At 37.0% G+C, this 16,381-nt stretch overlaps 1 protein-coding gene across 2 annotated transcripts in view; it reads right to left on the reverse strand.

Annotated features, from left to right (window-relative positions):
* Positions 1 to 16,381, reverse strand: part of LOC131149338 (tubulin-folding cofactor D) — an 88,752-nt gene that overhangs the window by 13,841 nt on the left and 58,530 nt on the right. For both annotated transcript variants that reach the window (XM_058099708.1, XM_058099709.1), the window contains exons 8-10: positions 14,894 to 15,064; positions 14,590 to 14,805; positions 3,239 to 3,437 (exon numbers count right to left, since the gene is read on the reverse strand). In XM_058099708.1, the coding sequence (XP_057955691.1) occupies positions 3,239 to 3,437; positions 14,590 to 14,805; positions 14,894 to 15,064 (586 nt within the window). The remainder of the gene's footprint in view (positions 1 to 3,238; positions 3,438 to 14,589; positions 14,806 to 14,893; positions 15,065 to 16,381) is intronic.

The following is a 16,381-nucleotide window of genomic DNA, read 5'->3' on the forward strand; positions in this document are numbered from 1 at the left end:
TACAAAAGAAGAAGAAAAAGACATGTATAGACTAACTAGAGCTAGAGAAAGAAAATGCAAAAATTTAGGTGATGTAAAATGTATAAAATACGAAAATGATGATGTTTTATTCAGAGAATAAGACAAAAAAGAGAAGTGGTGGAGATACTTTGATAAGTTGTTTAATGAAAACCAAAATGAAAGATTGAAATTGAACTTGGAAGTGACGAATGAAGAGAAAATTAAAATTGGAGATTTATTCACAAAATTAGAGTCCTTGAAGTTAAGATGGCATTAAAAAAGATGAAAAGTGGGAAATCTATAGGACCAAATAAAGTACCAAATGAAATTTGGAAATGTTTAGGGGATAAAGGAATTATTTGGTTAACTTAACTAATCTATTCAATGATATTATAAAAACCAAGAAAATGCCAAAAAAATGGAGGAAAAGTACATTAGTACCTTTGTATAAAAACAAAGATGACATTCAATACTGTAATAACCATCATGGAATTAAGATTACGAGTCGTACGATAAAATTATGGGAAAGGATAATTCAACATAGAATAAGATTAGAAATGAAGATTCCAGAAAATCAATTTGGTTTTATGCCTAAAAAGATCAACAATAGAGCCATTCATCTTTTAAGAAGTTCAATGGAAAAGTTTAGGGATAAGAAGAAGGACTTGCATATAAAGAAAGCTTATGATAGAGTACCTACGAAAGCGCTTTGGTGGGTATTAGAAAAGAAGGGAGTTTGTAGTAGATATACATACGTCATTAAGGATATGTATGATAGAATAGTGACTAGTGTTAGGACTATAAGAGGAGATTCAAGAGAGTTTCCAATCACAATAGGAGTACATCAAGATTCTACTTTGAGTCCTTATCTTTTTATTTTAGTAATTAATGAAACTACTAGGAATATCCAAAATGAGATCCCTTGGTGTATGTTGTTTGTAGAAGATTTCGTGTTGATTGATGATAGTAGGAGCAGAAAGGAATCTAAGCTAGAATTTTGGAGAGCTACATTAGAGTTTAAAGAGTTTAGGATAAGTAGGAATAAAATTGAATATATGAAATCTAATTTCAGTAATGTAAGGAGTAGCAATAGAGAGAAGATTAAACTGGATAATCAAGAGATGAATAGCACTGATAGACTTAGATGTCGTGGATCTATTATGCAAGGAGCAGGGAAAATTGTAGTATATAGAATTACGACAAGTTGGGTAAATGGAGAAGCACGTCAAGTGTTTTGTGTGATCGTAGAATACCCTTAAAATTAAAAGTAAAGTTAAATAAGACAGCTATAAGGCTAACTATGCTTTATGGTTGAAAATATTGGGCAAATAAGAAACAATATGTACAAAAAATGAAAGTTGTGAGATGTGTATGTTAAGGTGGATGAGTGATTTAATTTTAAAAGATAAAGTAAGAAATGAACATATACGCAATAAATTAGGCGTAGACTTGTTGAAAACAAGATAGGGGAGGGGCGACTTCGATGGTTTGGGCATTTGAAACGTAGGCCTAGTAGAGCACCTTTGAGGAGGAGTGAGTTAGTTATGGTTTGTAACATGAAAAGGGGTAGAGGTAAGCCTAAAATAACTTGGAATGAGGTAGTGAGGAAAGATTTAATAGTCCTTAATATAATGGAGGAAAATGCTCCGGATTGGGTGAATTGGCAGAAAAGGATTCATATAGCCGACCCCACCTAGAGGGACTTACGGCTCCTTGTTCTTGTTGTTGTTGTTGTTGTACTATAAACTTAGTACAAGCAACATTATGCTATGTGGTGTGAGTCGCGTGACATGAGAGCCTCTTTTCAAATGCTGTTACTAAGTTTTTTGTTGTATAGGCATGTTGGAAGTTTTCAATAAATAAATGGAAAGAAAATTTAAACACTTTTAACCATGTGGCAGGTTTTCCAACACTCTGCTGCATAAACAGCAATCAACAATAACATTTAAAAATATACTTATCATTATTAATATCAAACAGCACTTATGGAAGGTTTAATATGTACTATTATTTATTGCACAAATCATTTAATATTGAACCATAATCGCAACCTCTGAACAGTTAGCTCTACAGAGTTTCCACCATTAGTGCATGTGTGAGCAATGTCTTAAATTTCGATTTTGACTCAAATTTTGAAGCTCCAAAAGTACAGAAATTTCTATGGAAATTTCGATTTCAATGTCAATTTCGATTTTGATTTGAAAAAATAATGGAAATAAGTAATAAAGCATGGAATTATTTTATAAAGCTTTAGAAATGATTAATAGACATAATAATGTAAGTTTTAGGACTAATATATTACAAGTAAAATTCCAGGGAATTTTCATTGCATAGTTCAAATTTCAACAAGTTTCGCTAAAATTTCTAGATTTCGATAAATTTCGGATGATTCGTTGAGATTTTGACAGAAATTATGCAAGACAGAAATTGACTAACCAGAAATTTCGACAATTTTGTGAAATATAACACCATGTGTGAGAGACTTTTTATTAACAAAAACATAATTTCCTAGATAGATAAAATAAAACATCCATGAATGACATGTTTAGTGCAAATTCAACTTGTTTATATTGCCATGGGTCAACCATCTGACATCCGTCTAAACCAAAACTCAAATATCACAATTCTAAAATATGTACAGGCATCTCCAGTATGTGTACAAGTAATTCAAAGCATATCCATGAAAATTAAAACATCCAATAATATTAAAGCTTCTTCATAGATCCATGCTGCTTACTGGTATCTGCTGGCCATGTATGCTATACAACATTTAGTAAGTCAATGCATCATATCACATGTTATTTGGTTGCAAAGTGTTGGGTCACTTTTCTGGTGGTTGACTCAGAAAGCACTTTCTCTACTTCTTCTGTAGCAAACTGGGTGACATAGTGCATAGTAATCCACCATAATTACTCACTTACAATTACAGTTTCTACTTTGCATTTCATAGGATTTTTTTTCTTTTTTCTTACAAGCAGTCCCAAAGAATTTCAATCTCCTCGTCTATTGCATTTCCACATCTTTTGCAACTGGTTTGAATTTTTAAGCCAACTTATACACACTTGAACTACTTTTAAAACCTCAGTTCCCATTACCTATCCAAAAAAAAGGAATACATGGATTTCTGGACGAGGTAAAGAACCCTTGAAAGTCATAGTAAAAAGAGCTCATGACATAAAACATTTCATTGCTCTTCCAAAAACAAAATTAGTTCAAAAGAACAAGGAACAGTACTAACCACTGGAAAGAACAGAACCACATTGATGCAAAGCCAAAATAAGTTCCCCAGCCGCTAATGTTGCACCATGACGCGTGCATAAATCCGGTGAGAGAGTAGATGGAATTAAGTTCCCAAGCACAAAATTTGCAAAATAATCAGAATCATATTTGACAAGAGCAGAAAGTGCCAGCGCTGCAAGTTCTCTCAAGCCTTTATCCTGCAAATATAAACTTTGACCAAGTTATGTGCTAGCCCACAAGTCTCAAATATAACAATAACACAATCAAAACAACAATAGTAGCTCTAGGTGTCAAATATCATGTCTGCTGTAGGATTAAGAATGACAAGAATCAAATGGGTGCAGACCAAGTAAACAAATCCTCATTGTCTATGCTACTGGTACCACATATACTACCTCATGTAAATCCATTAATAATAGTCAGTGTTTTAAAAGACAAAGGCATAAGGCAAGGTGGTTTACCCCTAATGAGGTGAGGCGCAAGCCTCAAGATGTTGACACATAAGCCTCTTCAGAATTTAATTTTTTATTTTAAAAAAATATATAAATAAATTATACATACTAAAAATAATATGAATTTTATTTAATAATTAAAATAAATCATTTTCTTTAAAATTTTACCCCCAAAATAGCTTAGAGTCTAGCAGTGGGTGTATTGGCCATGAATTACAGGGCCACTGCCACGTGCCCATCCAAGCTTAAATATATCACTCCAAACCCATTGACTTTCTTGGTTTAAAGAGTTTGACTCAGTCACGACTCTCCCTCTCCTCTCTCTCTCTCTCTCTCTCTCTCTCTCTCTCTCTCTGAAGTGAGATAAGTCTGTGAAGACAGATGCTTTTTCGTGAAGCAGCTGAGTGTCAAGAAGAGAGGCTTCTGCATGAAGATCTGAAGCAGCTGAGTGTCAAAAAGATAGGCTTCTGCATGAAGATCTGAAGCAGCTGAGGGTTGAAGAGTGTTGAAAATCGGAATTGGGTCCTTGACGTGGGAAAGAGATTGCCTGAGAAGACAAGAGTACAGATCTGCAGAAGATCTGAGGTTGATCGATGATTGAAGTAGGGAGAGAGAGAGAGAGAGAGAGTCATGGTGCTTGATTGGCTGAAATCTGAAGAGAGACAACCCAGTTGTCCTCTCAGAGGAATCATCTTCCCAGACAACATCAACCGATGGAAAGAGATTATTCATTGATGTCATGAGAAGCTTTTTCTGCTCGTTAATTTTGCACAAATAATGAGGTCCAAAATGCGAACACCATGTCTGTTGAGGCATGAAATGCGAGTTTTTCTGTCCAAGGCGTATGCCCAACCCCAAAATGCATACACCTTTTGGAACTTTCTAGGCCTTGAGGCATTTTACCCTCAAAACGCCTCAAGGCACACCTCAAGAATGTCTTTTAAATCACTGATAAAAATAGTATGGTATTTGTGCACAATACACCTCTGCTACACACACAATATCAAGTGAAAGATCTCAATACTTGTTTTCTAGTCGAGGGAAGCTAAGAACAAGTTGCACAAATAAAGCAAGAAATGCAATAGCACATAAAATTCTTCCAAAATCTTCACAATCCATTTGGACACATTCAACAGTCAAAAATATTTACCGCTGAATATTTATTCTAAATGTTCCTTACTCCTATTACATTTATATCGAAAGCTCAAAAAATTACAGAAGTGCGAAGAAGTGACATTATTTTGAACTACATGGATTCACTAATTGCTCAATTAGGCCAAAACAGCATTCATCAATGCTGGAAGGGGGTTTCAGAATCCCCACTATTGAGCACAGGAAGATGCATACCTCGCAGCTTGTGATTGAACTGAACTGGCAAAAAAAACCAGCAGATATCAAACTTTGGCAATAGGAAGGCCCACAGCTTATGAACAACAGAATGATATAGAACGAGGTGGCAAAGAGTGCATAAATCAAAAAGGAGTAAGAGCTCGTCCAACTTAAATCTTTTATACCATAGAAGTAGCAAAACTAATCTGACAACCAGAGATCGCATCATGGAAGAAGTTGCAAATGACTTGATAGCATCTCACCATGCAATAAGAATTCCACTAAACAAGGAGCATGGTCAAGAAGGCATTTTTGGAAACCTCTGCTTAAGCAGGACTGAAAAGGGGAAAAAAGGATCCTGGTGCTGTTGCAGCACAAAAGAAAATCAGAGCCCTCTGTAGAATGTTGACATACCAAATAAAAATGAACGACATAAGGGTGAACAGTGTAACAACTTAGGTAATCCCACATCAAATGATGAAGTAAAAATGAATTCGTTTATAAGTTAAGACTTGGATAAGCTACAACAACTTGAGCACAAGATATTTAGCTTGGCTAATAAGGTCAAGGTTAAATGTGATGATAACAATGAGAATATGGGTATATTCAAACTGGCTGTCATGAGTAAAGAGTCTAAATATGAAGATACATGCTTCAAATAATGGTACTAATACCATACGAGTCCCAACAGTCAATTTATAATCATGTTTGCTTCGCAACAAATGCTTATTTTTACCCCAAAAAAAGTAGTTTTGAAGTACTTTTTGCAACAAGTATTAATTTGGACGCAAGCCAAACAGTACATTTTTGGACAAGTACTTTGTTGTAATACGGATCGAATAATGAAGATGCACAGCGGAATAAACAACAAGTAAATGTAAATAACACACAACCAGAACAAGATCAACACGAAGATTTACGTGGTTTGGCAAAGCCTACATCCACGGAAGCAATGGCACACAAATTTCACTATGAAAATTAAAATGTACACAATACACTTCTCAAATGATCACACTACTTCTCAAAATATGCCCAGATGACATATATAGAGGTTCCTCGGAGGTTTTCCCCCGTTTGCCCAACCACCCAACGTTTAAAAATTCAAATTTATGAAGAAATTGCCGCAGTCCAGGTGCCTCTCGTCGACAAAAACAGGCTTCGTCGATGAGACCAAGAAGAACCTTCGTCGACGAGTACAAGGCTTTCGTCAACAATGCCAGAAGTCTGAAATTTCCTACTCTCGGTAATTATTCATCAACAAATTTCAGAGTCTTCGTCGACGAACCTCTGTTGTCCCCTCTTTGACGAATACAGGGCCTTCTTCGACGAGGCCTGTTGAGCTGCCCCCTTCATGTTTTTCCTACTTCCTACTTTGCTTATCAAAACAGAAGTATAAGAGCCACAAATAACAATCTCCACCTTGGCGATTATATGCCCCTTAGGAGAGTCCCGAAAAACATGATCTACTCCACCTTTAACTTGAAAAAGCTAGGTTTGGGCTTGTCTCTCTTTTATCACTTGGAGATTTGGAGTAAGTCTAAGCAATGCTTGAACTTTTCAGAAGTAACTAATTTCGTCAAAATATCCGCTACATTTTCAGACGTGTAAACTTTCTCTAACACAAGTTCACCAGAAGCAATCAATTCCCGAACCCCATGGAACCTCATATCAATGTGCTTGGTCCTAGCATGGTATATCTGATTCTTCGCCAAGTAAATGGCACTCTGACTATCACAATGCAGCACCACACCATCTTGCTGTAACCCTAGCTCTCTAACTAAACCAGTAAGCCATAAGGCCTCCTTTGCAGCTTCGGCAACTTCCATATATTCAGCCTCAGTCGTGGACAATGCTACCAGAGATTGTACCATGGATCTCCAACATACCGGTCCTCCTACAAGGGTAAACACATATCCCATTGTACACCTTCTGTCATCCATATCTCCAACATAATCTGCATCGACAAACCCCATTACTGAAGGGCAACCTTGTCGCTTGCCGAACATGATGCCATATCCCGATGTACCCCACAAGTATCTGAATATCCATTTTACAGCTTCCCAATGCTGCCTTCCTAGATTAGAGAGGAACTTGCTCATCATGCTCACTAAATGAGCTAAATTTGGTCTCGTACACACCATGGCATACATTAAACTCCCTACAGCACTAGCATAGGGGACCTTTGACATGTTCCGAATTTTCTCATCCGAACTTGGGCAATCTGCAGTAGACAACTTAAAATAATTCGCTAGAGGTGTACACACCGGTCTTACATCAGCCATGCTAAACCTCTCCAACACCTTCTACACATAACCGCCCCAAGATAGCCATAATCTCCCTGCAGTCCTGGCTTGGCGAATCTCCATCCCAAGTATTTTCTTGGCTGAACCAAGATCCTTCGTGTCAAATTCCTTATACAATGGGTCCTTTAACTGATTCACCTCAATTAAATCTCTTCCAGCTATCAACATATCATCGACATACAATAACAAGAAAATAAGTGAGTCATCATCAAGTTTATTCACATATACGCAGCAGTCATACTCACATCGTTTGTAGCCAATTTTTATCATAGAAGAATCAAACCGTTTATACCATTGCCTTGGAGACTGTTTCAGCCCATAAAGAGATTTCTTCAACCTACAAACAAAATTTTCTTTTCCCTGTTCAATGAATCCCTCAGGCTGAACCATGTAGATTTGTTCTTCCAAGTCACCATGAAGAAACGCCGTCTTCACATCCATTTGTTCCAAATGAGGATCATAATGAGGTACTAACCACAACACAACTCTGATAGAAGTACGTCGAACCACTAGAGAAAAAATCTCATCATAATCTATCCCTTTCTTCTGTGAGTATCCTTTTGCCACCAACCGTGCCTTGAACTTCTCACCTTCTTTTTCTAATATTGCCTCCTTCTTCCTGTACATCCATTTGCACCCAATCGGTCTCTTTCCATCTGGAAGCTCCACAAACTCCCAAGTTCGATTTTTACATAGTGACTCCATTTCCTCAATCATTGCTCCCATCCATCTATCTTTCTCCTAGCCGTGCACTGTCTCTTGAAATACAGTTGGATCGTTGCAACTAGTAAAAAAAGCATAAGACACTAACTCTTCAAACTCATACCTTGGCGGAGGCCAAATAGTGCGTCTGGATCTTCTTAACGAAATATCGTCAACTTGCTGGCTTTCCAAGCTAGAGCTCTCTGCAACCACGAGACCATGATCATTTCCGTTGCCCTAAGCTTCCAACTCCACCTGCATGATATGTTCATCACTGCCCCAGCTTTCTGGCTCCTATTTCTATTCATCACATTCTTGAGTACGCTTCACCATAGTCTTCTCATCAAAGACTACATCCCTACTGATCACCACCTTGTTTGCCACTAGATCCCATAGCTTGTACCCCTTTACACCTATTGGATACCCCAAAAAAATGCAACGGCGAGACTTCAGGTCAAGTTTAAACCTCTCCTCACTAGACACGTGGACATAGGTTGGGCACCCGAATACTTTCAATTCAGAATAGTCTACTGCATTTCCCGTCCAAACCTCTTCCGCCACTTTACCCGCTAGTGATGCCCTTGGTGATCGGTTTACCAGAAAACAAGCCATACTAACTGCCTCGGCCTAGAAGTTCTTCGGTAGCCCTGCATTCAATATAAGACATCGAGCCCTATTAGCAAGAGTCCGATTCATCCGTTCTGCCACACCATTTTGTTGAGGTGTCCAGCAAACTGTAAATTGTCTCTTGATGCCCTGCTCCGCACAAAACTCCATAAACCGAGAATCAGTGATTTGTGACGCATGAAATAAACCCAGACCTTCCGTGAGTAATCACCAATGAAACTCACATAATACACATGTCCACCATTTGATGCAACTCTTACCGGACCCCAAACATCTGAATGCACATAGTCAAGAATTCCTTTCGTCTTATGAGTAGCTGATCTGAACTTTGCCCTGTTCTGTTTTCCAAGAACACATATCCTGCAAAATTCCAGCTGACATGATTTCAAGCCCTTCAAGAGTTTCCTCTTGTGTAGTTCTTTCATGCCATGTTCCCCCATATGCCCAAGGCGCATATGCCACAAGACGGTCTCATCTGATTCAGCATCCACGGTTGCAACTCCACCTACAATGGTCGTTCCCTGCAACGTGTAAATATTCCCATCCAATTTCTGCCATTTCATTACAGTCAGATTACCTTTCCATACGGTCAAGACTCCACCTTTGGATTTGTAATTGAAGTCATTACGACCCAAAGTTCCAAGAGATATCAAACTCTTTCTCAACTCAGTTATATGTCTTACATTACACAATATTCTTACAGCACCATCAAACATTTTTATCTTTACAGTTCTTATGCCAACGATCTTGCAAGAAGAATCATTACACATAACAACTGATCCAGAATTCACTAATCTGTAAGTGTTGAACCACTCCTTGTTTGGAGTCATGTGATAGGAGCATGCCGAGTCAAGTATCCAAGAGTTCGTTAGATTATCCGACTCTGCTGAAACTAATAGAACATCACCATCCACTGAATCTTCTTCTTGAACAATATTCACAGATTTTGAAATCCCCTCATGCTTTTCAGCATTTCCCTTCTTCCAATCCGGACACTCCAATTTCACATGCCCCTTTTACCGCATTTAAAATAGGGATTCCCTTCTTCTTAGATTGATTTCAGGATTTCTGATTAAACCCATTTTTAAACTTTCCTTTGCCTCGCTCATTACTACCCTTTATCACAAGTCCTTCTCCTTCATCACATATCTTCAACTTTTGATGAAAATTTAATAAGGCCCTTGTTACCTCTTCCAGATCAAGAGTTTCTTTTCCCCACGTAAGAGTGGTCACAAGATTTTCGTAGGTGAGTCGAGGGCAAAGAATTTAATAGCATCAAAGCCTTATCATCCTCATCAAACTTCACATCAACCCTCATCAAATCACTTATAATTTGATTAAAGGCATTAATGTGTTGATCCAAACTTGATCCTTCAACCATCTTAAGCCAATATAAACACTGCTTAAGAAAAAGTTTGTTATTGAGGGATTAAGACATGTACCGACTTTCTAACTTTCGCCAGATAGCCGCTGGAGAATCCTCCTCCATCACCCGATAGAGAACTTCGTCAGTCAAACACAAGCGTATTGCAGACGCTGCCTTTGCTTTCAAATCTACCCAGTTATCTCATCCATTCCTTCTGGTTGAGTATCAAGCAAAGCCTTAGCCATTCCTTGTTGTACAAGAATGTCCTTCACTCTTCTCTGCCATAAACCAAAATTTCCGGTTCCATCGAATTTGACTATGTCAAATCTTGCAAAAGACGATCCCGATGCCATAACAATAATCGCTCTGATATCAATTTGTTGTAATACGAATCGAATAATGAAGATGCACAGCGGAATAAACAACAAGTAAATGTAAATAACACACAACCAGAACAAGATCAACACGAAGATTTACGTGGTCCGGCAAAGCCTACATCCACGGAAGCAATGGCACACAAATATCACTATGGAAATCCAAATGTACACAATACACTTCTCAAATGATCACACTACTTCTCAAAACATGCCCAGATGACATATATAGAGGTTCCTCGGAGGTTTTCCCCCATTTGTCCAACCACCCAACATTTAAAAATTCAAATTTCTGAAGAAACTACTGCAGTCCAGGTGCCTCTCTTCGACAAACACAGGCTTCGTCAATGAGACCAAGAAGAACATTCGTCGACGAATACAAGGCTTTCGTCGATGATGCCAAAAGTCTGAAATTTTCTGCTCTCGGTATTTATTCGTTGACGAACTTCAGAGCCTTCTCCGACGAACCTCTGTTGTCCCTCATCGACGAATACAGGGCCTTCGTCAACGAGGCCTACTGTGCTGCCCCCTTCATGCTTTTCCTGCTTCCTTCTTTGCTTATCAAAACAGAAGTATAAGAGCCACAAATAACATACTTACTTTACATAGTTTTTACAATAGGTGATTTTTCTTTAAATTCTTCCAAATAGGGGCTTAGTTCTTCAAGCTCAAGATTTTCACACCTTGATAGCAAGGTTAACTTTTCAAGGTCAGTAACGAAAATACAGCAAATTGATGTAGGGTTGTAATGACAGAATTGGAAAGGAGTGAGAGAAACAGAGAGGAGAAGAAAACAAGAATTAAGAAGGATAAGAAGGCATAAAAACCATGGTTTTGAAACCCAAACTGGACCGGCCAGTCCAACCTGGTTGAACCAGAACCAGCCACTGTACCAGTTCAGGTATGTCAAAGAACTGGAATTTTCATGATCTGGCATCAAATCAGTTTGACTTGGGCAACTCGGTATAAACCAGCCAAAAAACCCAGTGAGTCAACCAAGTTGACCTAGCTGCTTATATATAATTAAAAAACGAAGGCAAAATGTTGCCAGCGGCAATTGAATCCCTGACCGCCAGGGAGGAGGGACAAATTACCACTTGGCCAACCATGCTTCCGTGCTGTTGTTAAACTAACATATTTATATATTTTATACATCTCAATACATAGTTACACACGTCATATAGTGAACATGTATGTGTATATTATCTATATACATATATATATATAATATAAAATTGCATATCTCAGTATATACATACACTACATATGTAGTTGAACCCGTGTATTATATTCATTTATACATGAATACATACATATATACACATTAATACATAAATATATACTTATACACATTTTTTTGAAGAAAAAAAAATCATTTTCACAATTAACCAAGTAATCCTTAATGAATGACCCTAAATTTCGTTTTTTCTGAATTAGGATAAAAAATGAAATACAAAATTTTTATTAAGTTTCATCCAAGTTCATAGAAATTCAAAAAATATATGGAAATATAACACAAAAACTTAAAAATAATACTAATTGAATGAAATTATCTCTTAATCTTACGCTATATTTATTACTTCTAATGATAATAATAATTAATGTTAGCCTTAGTGCCTACATAATCCTAATTGTCGTATTTTGATAATAACAACCCATTAGTGGTTCTAAGTTAAACTAATCTTTGCATACCAAGCTATAAAAGGTACAAGTGGCGAAGTCATACAGATACAGGTTTAGATGTAAAGATCAAGTGGACACTCAATAGGCAAAGATCAAGAGGACACTCACTTAGAAGAACTCAAGCACGTCCGATGAAGCAAATGTAAAACCATATGTAATGGGGAGTGTTTGAGGTAGTATTTGTTGTAACTCTTGTAGTACTGTTTCACGCAAGTTTATTGAGCAAGAGTTGAACAAATGCATTTGCATATTAGTTCATATAGAATGTAAAATATCACTTAATTGTTCAAATGAAAAATAAGTTTTATACTTCTGAGTTTTCAAAGAAAAAACAATGAGTTTTATGAAAATATCCTATACTCAACTTTGTTTAATATGGGACAAAGGTAAAATGGTCTAAATATCGTATATCTTGATATACTTGGTCCCGATTGGGCTAAAACCATTATTATGCACCTAAAGATACAATAAAATCAAGTTCTTGAAGTAACAGGGCAAACCGTCGACGGTTTGACCTAGGTGCATCAATGGTTTCAGGCCGAAACAAAATTGGTTTGTCCTAGAGGAAACCACCAACGGTTTGGGGGGAACTGTCCACGGTTTAAGGAATCCGTCGATGGTTTGTGTCGGGATTCAAGACCCAACGGCTATAAACAGCTATTTTTTCAAGTATTTAATTTTTAAACTTATCCAACAGCCATAAAACGGCTAGAACTCAAGTTGGCCTATAAATACAAGGCTTCTAACTTGTTCTAGCATGATTTTGAGTAACTAACATCTAGTTAATTTCATTTCCAAGAACTTTGCATTTTTAGTTTATCATTCAAGTGCTCACTTTCTCTCTTGCTCTCTAATCTTGTATGTGATTCATTACTTGAGAGAATAGTGTAAGGTGTTTTCATTGTATTTGACATCAGCTCAGTTGAGGAGCATTGATTGCTGCTACGTATTGTAAAATCATCTACAAGTTGTAAGGGTTCTTTGTGAACCAAGTGATAAGGAATTTGTTCCCTTGTAAAGTCTCTGTGTGAGCAAAAGGGATTTGTTCCCATGAGAAGGCTCTTTATGAGCGTTAAGGGATTTGTTCCCATGTAAAGGCTCTGTGTGAGCATAAAGGGGTTTGTTCCCTTGTGGTATCAAGGCTTCTCCGTCCTTGAAGGAGATTGTGATAGTGGATTGAGAATCCTTGAGCGTGTCTCAAGGCGTAAACATAGGCAAGGGGCTGAACCACATTAATATTGTTTGTCAAGCTTTTCTTCCCTATACTCTTTAATTTATATCTTGTGCATGATTTACATAATTTATACTGTGATATAATCATTTGTGTCTTGCCAAGATTTTATATTTTGTAGAGAAAAACACAAATTCGCAAAAGAGTCTATTCACCCCCCCCTCCCTAGACTCAACTCTAGGGCCAACAATTAATATATTATTGCCATCATTACATTCTCTTTGAAATATGTGTATATACATCGGTATATATATATTACCAGTTCAACCACTGGTTCGACCAACCCAGTGGCTTTACCAGGTCGGTCACTGGTTGGTTTTTAAAACCATGATAAAAAACTATTGAAGGGCAGAACAGGGAGAGAGAGAGAGACAACAAGGGAACAGAGCAGAGAAAAGACAGGAAGAAGGAAAAGGAAGGAGGAGAAGGAAGAAGATAGCATGAGGAGAGCGAGAATAGATGTGAGAGAGAAAGGGTATAGAGAGAGAGAAGCTGCTGAGAGAGAAAGATCAACATGAAATTCAATTAATCATCAAAGCTTCTAAGAAACGAACAAATTACTAAAAGTTATAAAATAACCCCAAAACAATCAAAATTTGTAATTGAAAATTACTGATACAGATAAATATCCCTAAAATAATATAATATCCCTAATTTCTTAAACATATGCCTCATATAAAACTGTTTAAAAGGCTGCAAAAGTGGTCCTCCGTCATATTATTTACTCTGCACTGATAATCCAACCTAGCGCATTTATGCATGACAAGCATACACATTTAACGAATGAACTAATGAAGTAAAGGAGAAGGAAGTGTGAACTTAAGAACAACAACCAACACACAGTTAACTTATTGGCATCCCTGGAAGCACTTGCCAAAACACTACATACAACTTAATAATTAGGGTGTTCATGGTTCGGTTACTGAACTGAACCTTCCGAAACTGAATCAAACCGAAAGTTTCATTTCGGTGTTTTTGTGGACCGAATTCGATCTGAACCCTTTGGTTAACCAAAGGGCGCTAGACTTTTGCATTCACTAGCTTTAAACTTGTCTAAAATCAAAAAAAGACAAGATGGGTTGTAATAAATACTGACATGAGCTAGAACTACTGCATTCTATAATCTACATGTCCTTTTGATTCTCGATTTTTTTTTTTATGATTTTTGGGGGGTGGATTGAGAGAGAAGGAAAGCCATTTAACATGAATGCTCATTTTTTTATTTTTTTTTTAAGAAATAAGATCTCAAAAGAAGAAAAAGTAGCATCTAATAAAACCATACCCAATGACAGATCTTGTTATATAGCAGTTCATCAACAAATGGATGGAGGTACCCCTTATATTGAGCAATGCACACTGCAACATGAAGATAGGAGTTTACTCGTGAGGAAAGTGAAAAATAATCCGCAGTATTTACGATGTCAATGCCATGTGTGTAGTTCCCTTGTCTTCCAACATTCTCCTGAAAAGCAGCTGCTGCTGCTCTTCTGCAGTTGACCTAGTATCACATAAAAGCTTTGACATAGTACAAAATAATTTCCATGCTGAGGAAATGGATAAGTTTTTAAGAGGAAATTGTGAAACACCTCACGGTCATAGCAGGCCACTGTTAAAAGGTGTGGAGAAAGTTGCTCTAGTATCATTTTCATATCTTCGTGATAATATGCTCGACCAAATGCCCAACAAACATAGGCAGCAGCATCGCGAACGTGAGATCCAACACTATGAGGACCCCTTCGGATATCATAATGTAAAGCCTGTTAAGAATATCCGTTGAAAGTAAGTGCCTGTGTTGCAATATAATATCTCATGATGGACCAAGCACACATCTGCTTGACCGTTCAGGTTTTAATACACGAGGTTTATATACAATTCACCAGTTAACAACAAAGTGGTAAAGAGTTCATCTGGTACCACTTATTGGTAAGTACTAAATCGAAAGAAGTATTGAATGTAATACAACAACAACAACAAAACCAAGCCTTAAGTCCCACTAGGTGAGGTCGGCTATATGAACTTAATAAATACTAAATTCACTAGAAGTGCTGAATGTTAAAAGTTGCGTTTGGTAATGTTAGTAAATAAGTATTGATTTGACCATAATATTCTTACAACAATACAACAACAACAAAAAAAAAATCAAGCCTTAAGTTCCATTAGGTGGGGTAGGCTATATGAATCCTTTTACACCAATTTATGAGATCATGGACCATTTCTTTTGACAAATTTAGGGCTATTAAACCCTTACTATCTCATTCCAAGTTATTTTAGATCTACCCCTACCCCTTCTACTGTCCCCTAGAGTAACTAACTCACCCTTCCTAAGTGGTGTACTGTGTTGCAAGTGCCCAAACCATCTGAGTCGTCCCTCCCTTATCTTCTATAGGAGCTACACCTAACTTACCGCGAATATGTTCATTCCTTAATTTATCTTTCCTTGTTATACCACTCATCCATCTAAGCATTCTCATTTTGGAAACTTTTACTTTTTCAATATTTTGTCTCTTCGTCGCCCAACATTCTGATCCATATAGCATACCTAGTCTTATAGTCATCCTATAAAAATTTCCTTGTAATTTTAAGGGTATTCTACGATCACAAAACACACTTGAAGCAGTTTTCCATTTTACCCAACCTACTTTAACTCTATGCATTACATCATCTTCAATTTCTCCTTCCGCTTGCATAATATATCCAAGGTATAGAAATCTACAAGTGCTATTTATTTCTTTGTCATCAAGTTTTCTCTAAGTCAATAAATACCATATGCAAGTCCCTCTTCTTTTAAACTTTCCCATTAATCTTCTTAAATTATATATAGCTTATGTGGTAGATCTCTCAGGCATTAAACCAAATTGAATTTCTAAGACCTTCGTTTTTAGCCTTAATCTTTGTTCAACTACCATTTCCCACAATTTCATCGTATGCCTCTAAGTTTAATTCCACGATAGTTATTACAATTTTGAATATCTCCTTTATTTTTGTATATAGGTATTACAGTGGTTTTCCTCCATTCATCTGGCATTTTCTTAGTTTGTATAATTGTGTTAAATAAATTAGTTAACCATATAATT

This window comes from Malania oleifera, chromosome 2, assembly GCF_029873635.1.
Source record: "Malania oleifera isolate guangnan ecotype guangnan chromosome 2, ASM2987363v1, whole genome shotgun sequence".
NCBI lineage: Eukaryota > Viridiplantae > Streptophyta > Magnoliopsida > Santalales > Ximeniaceae > Malania > Malania oleifera.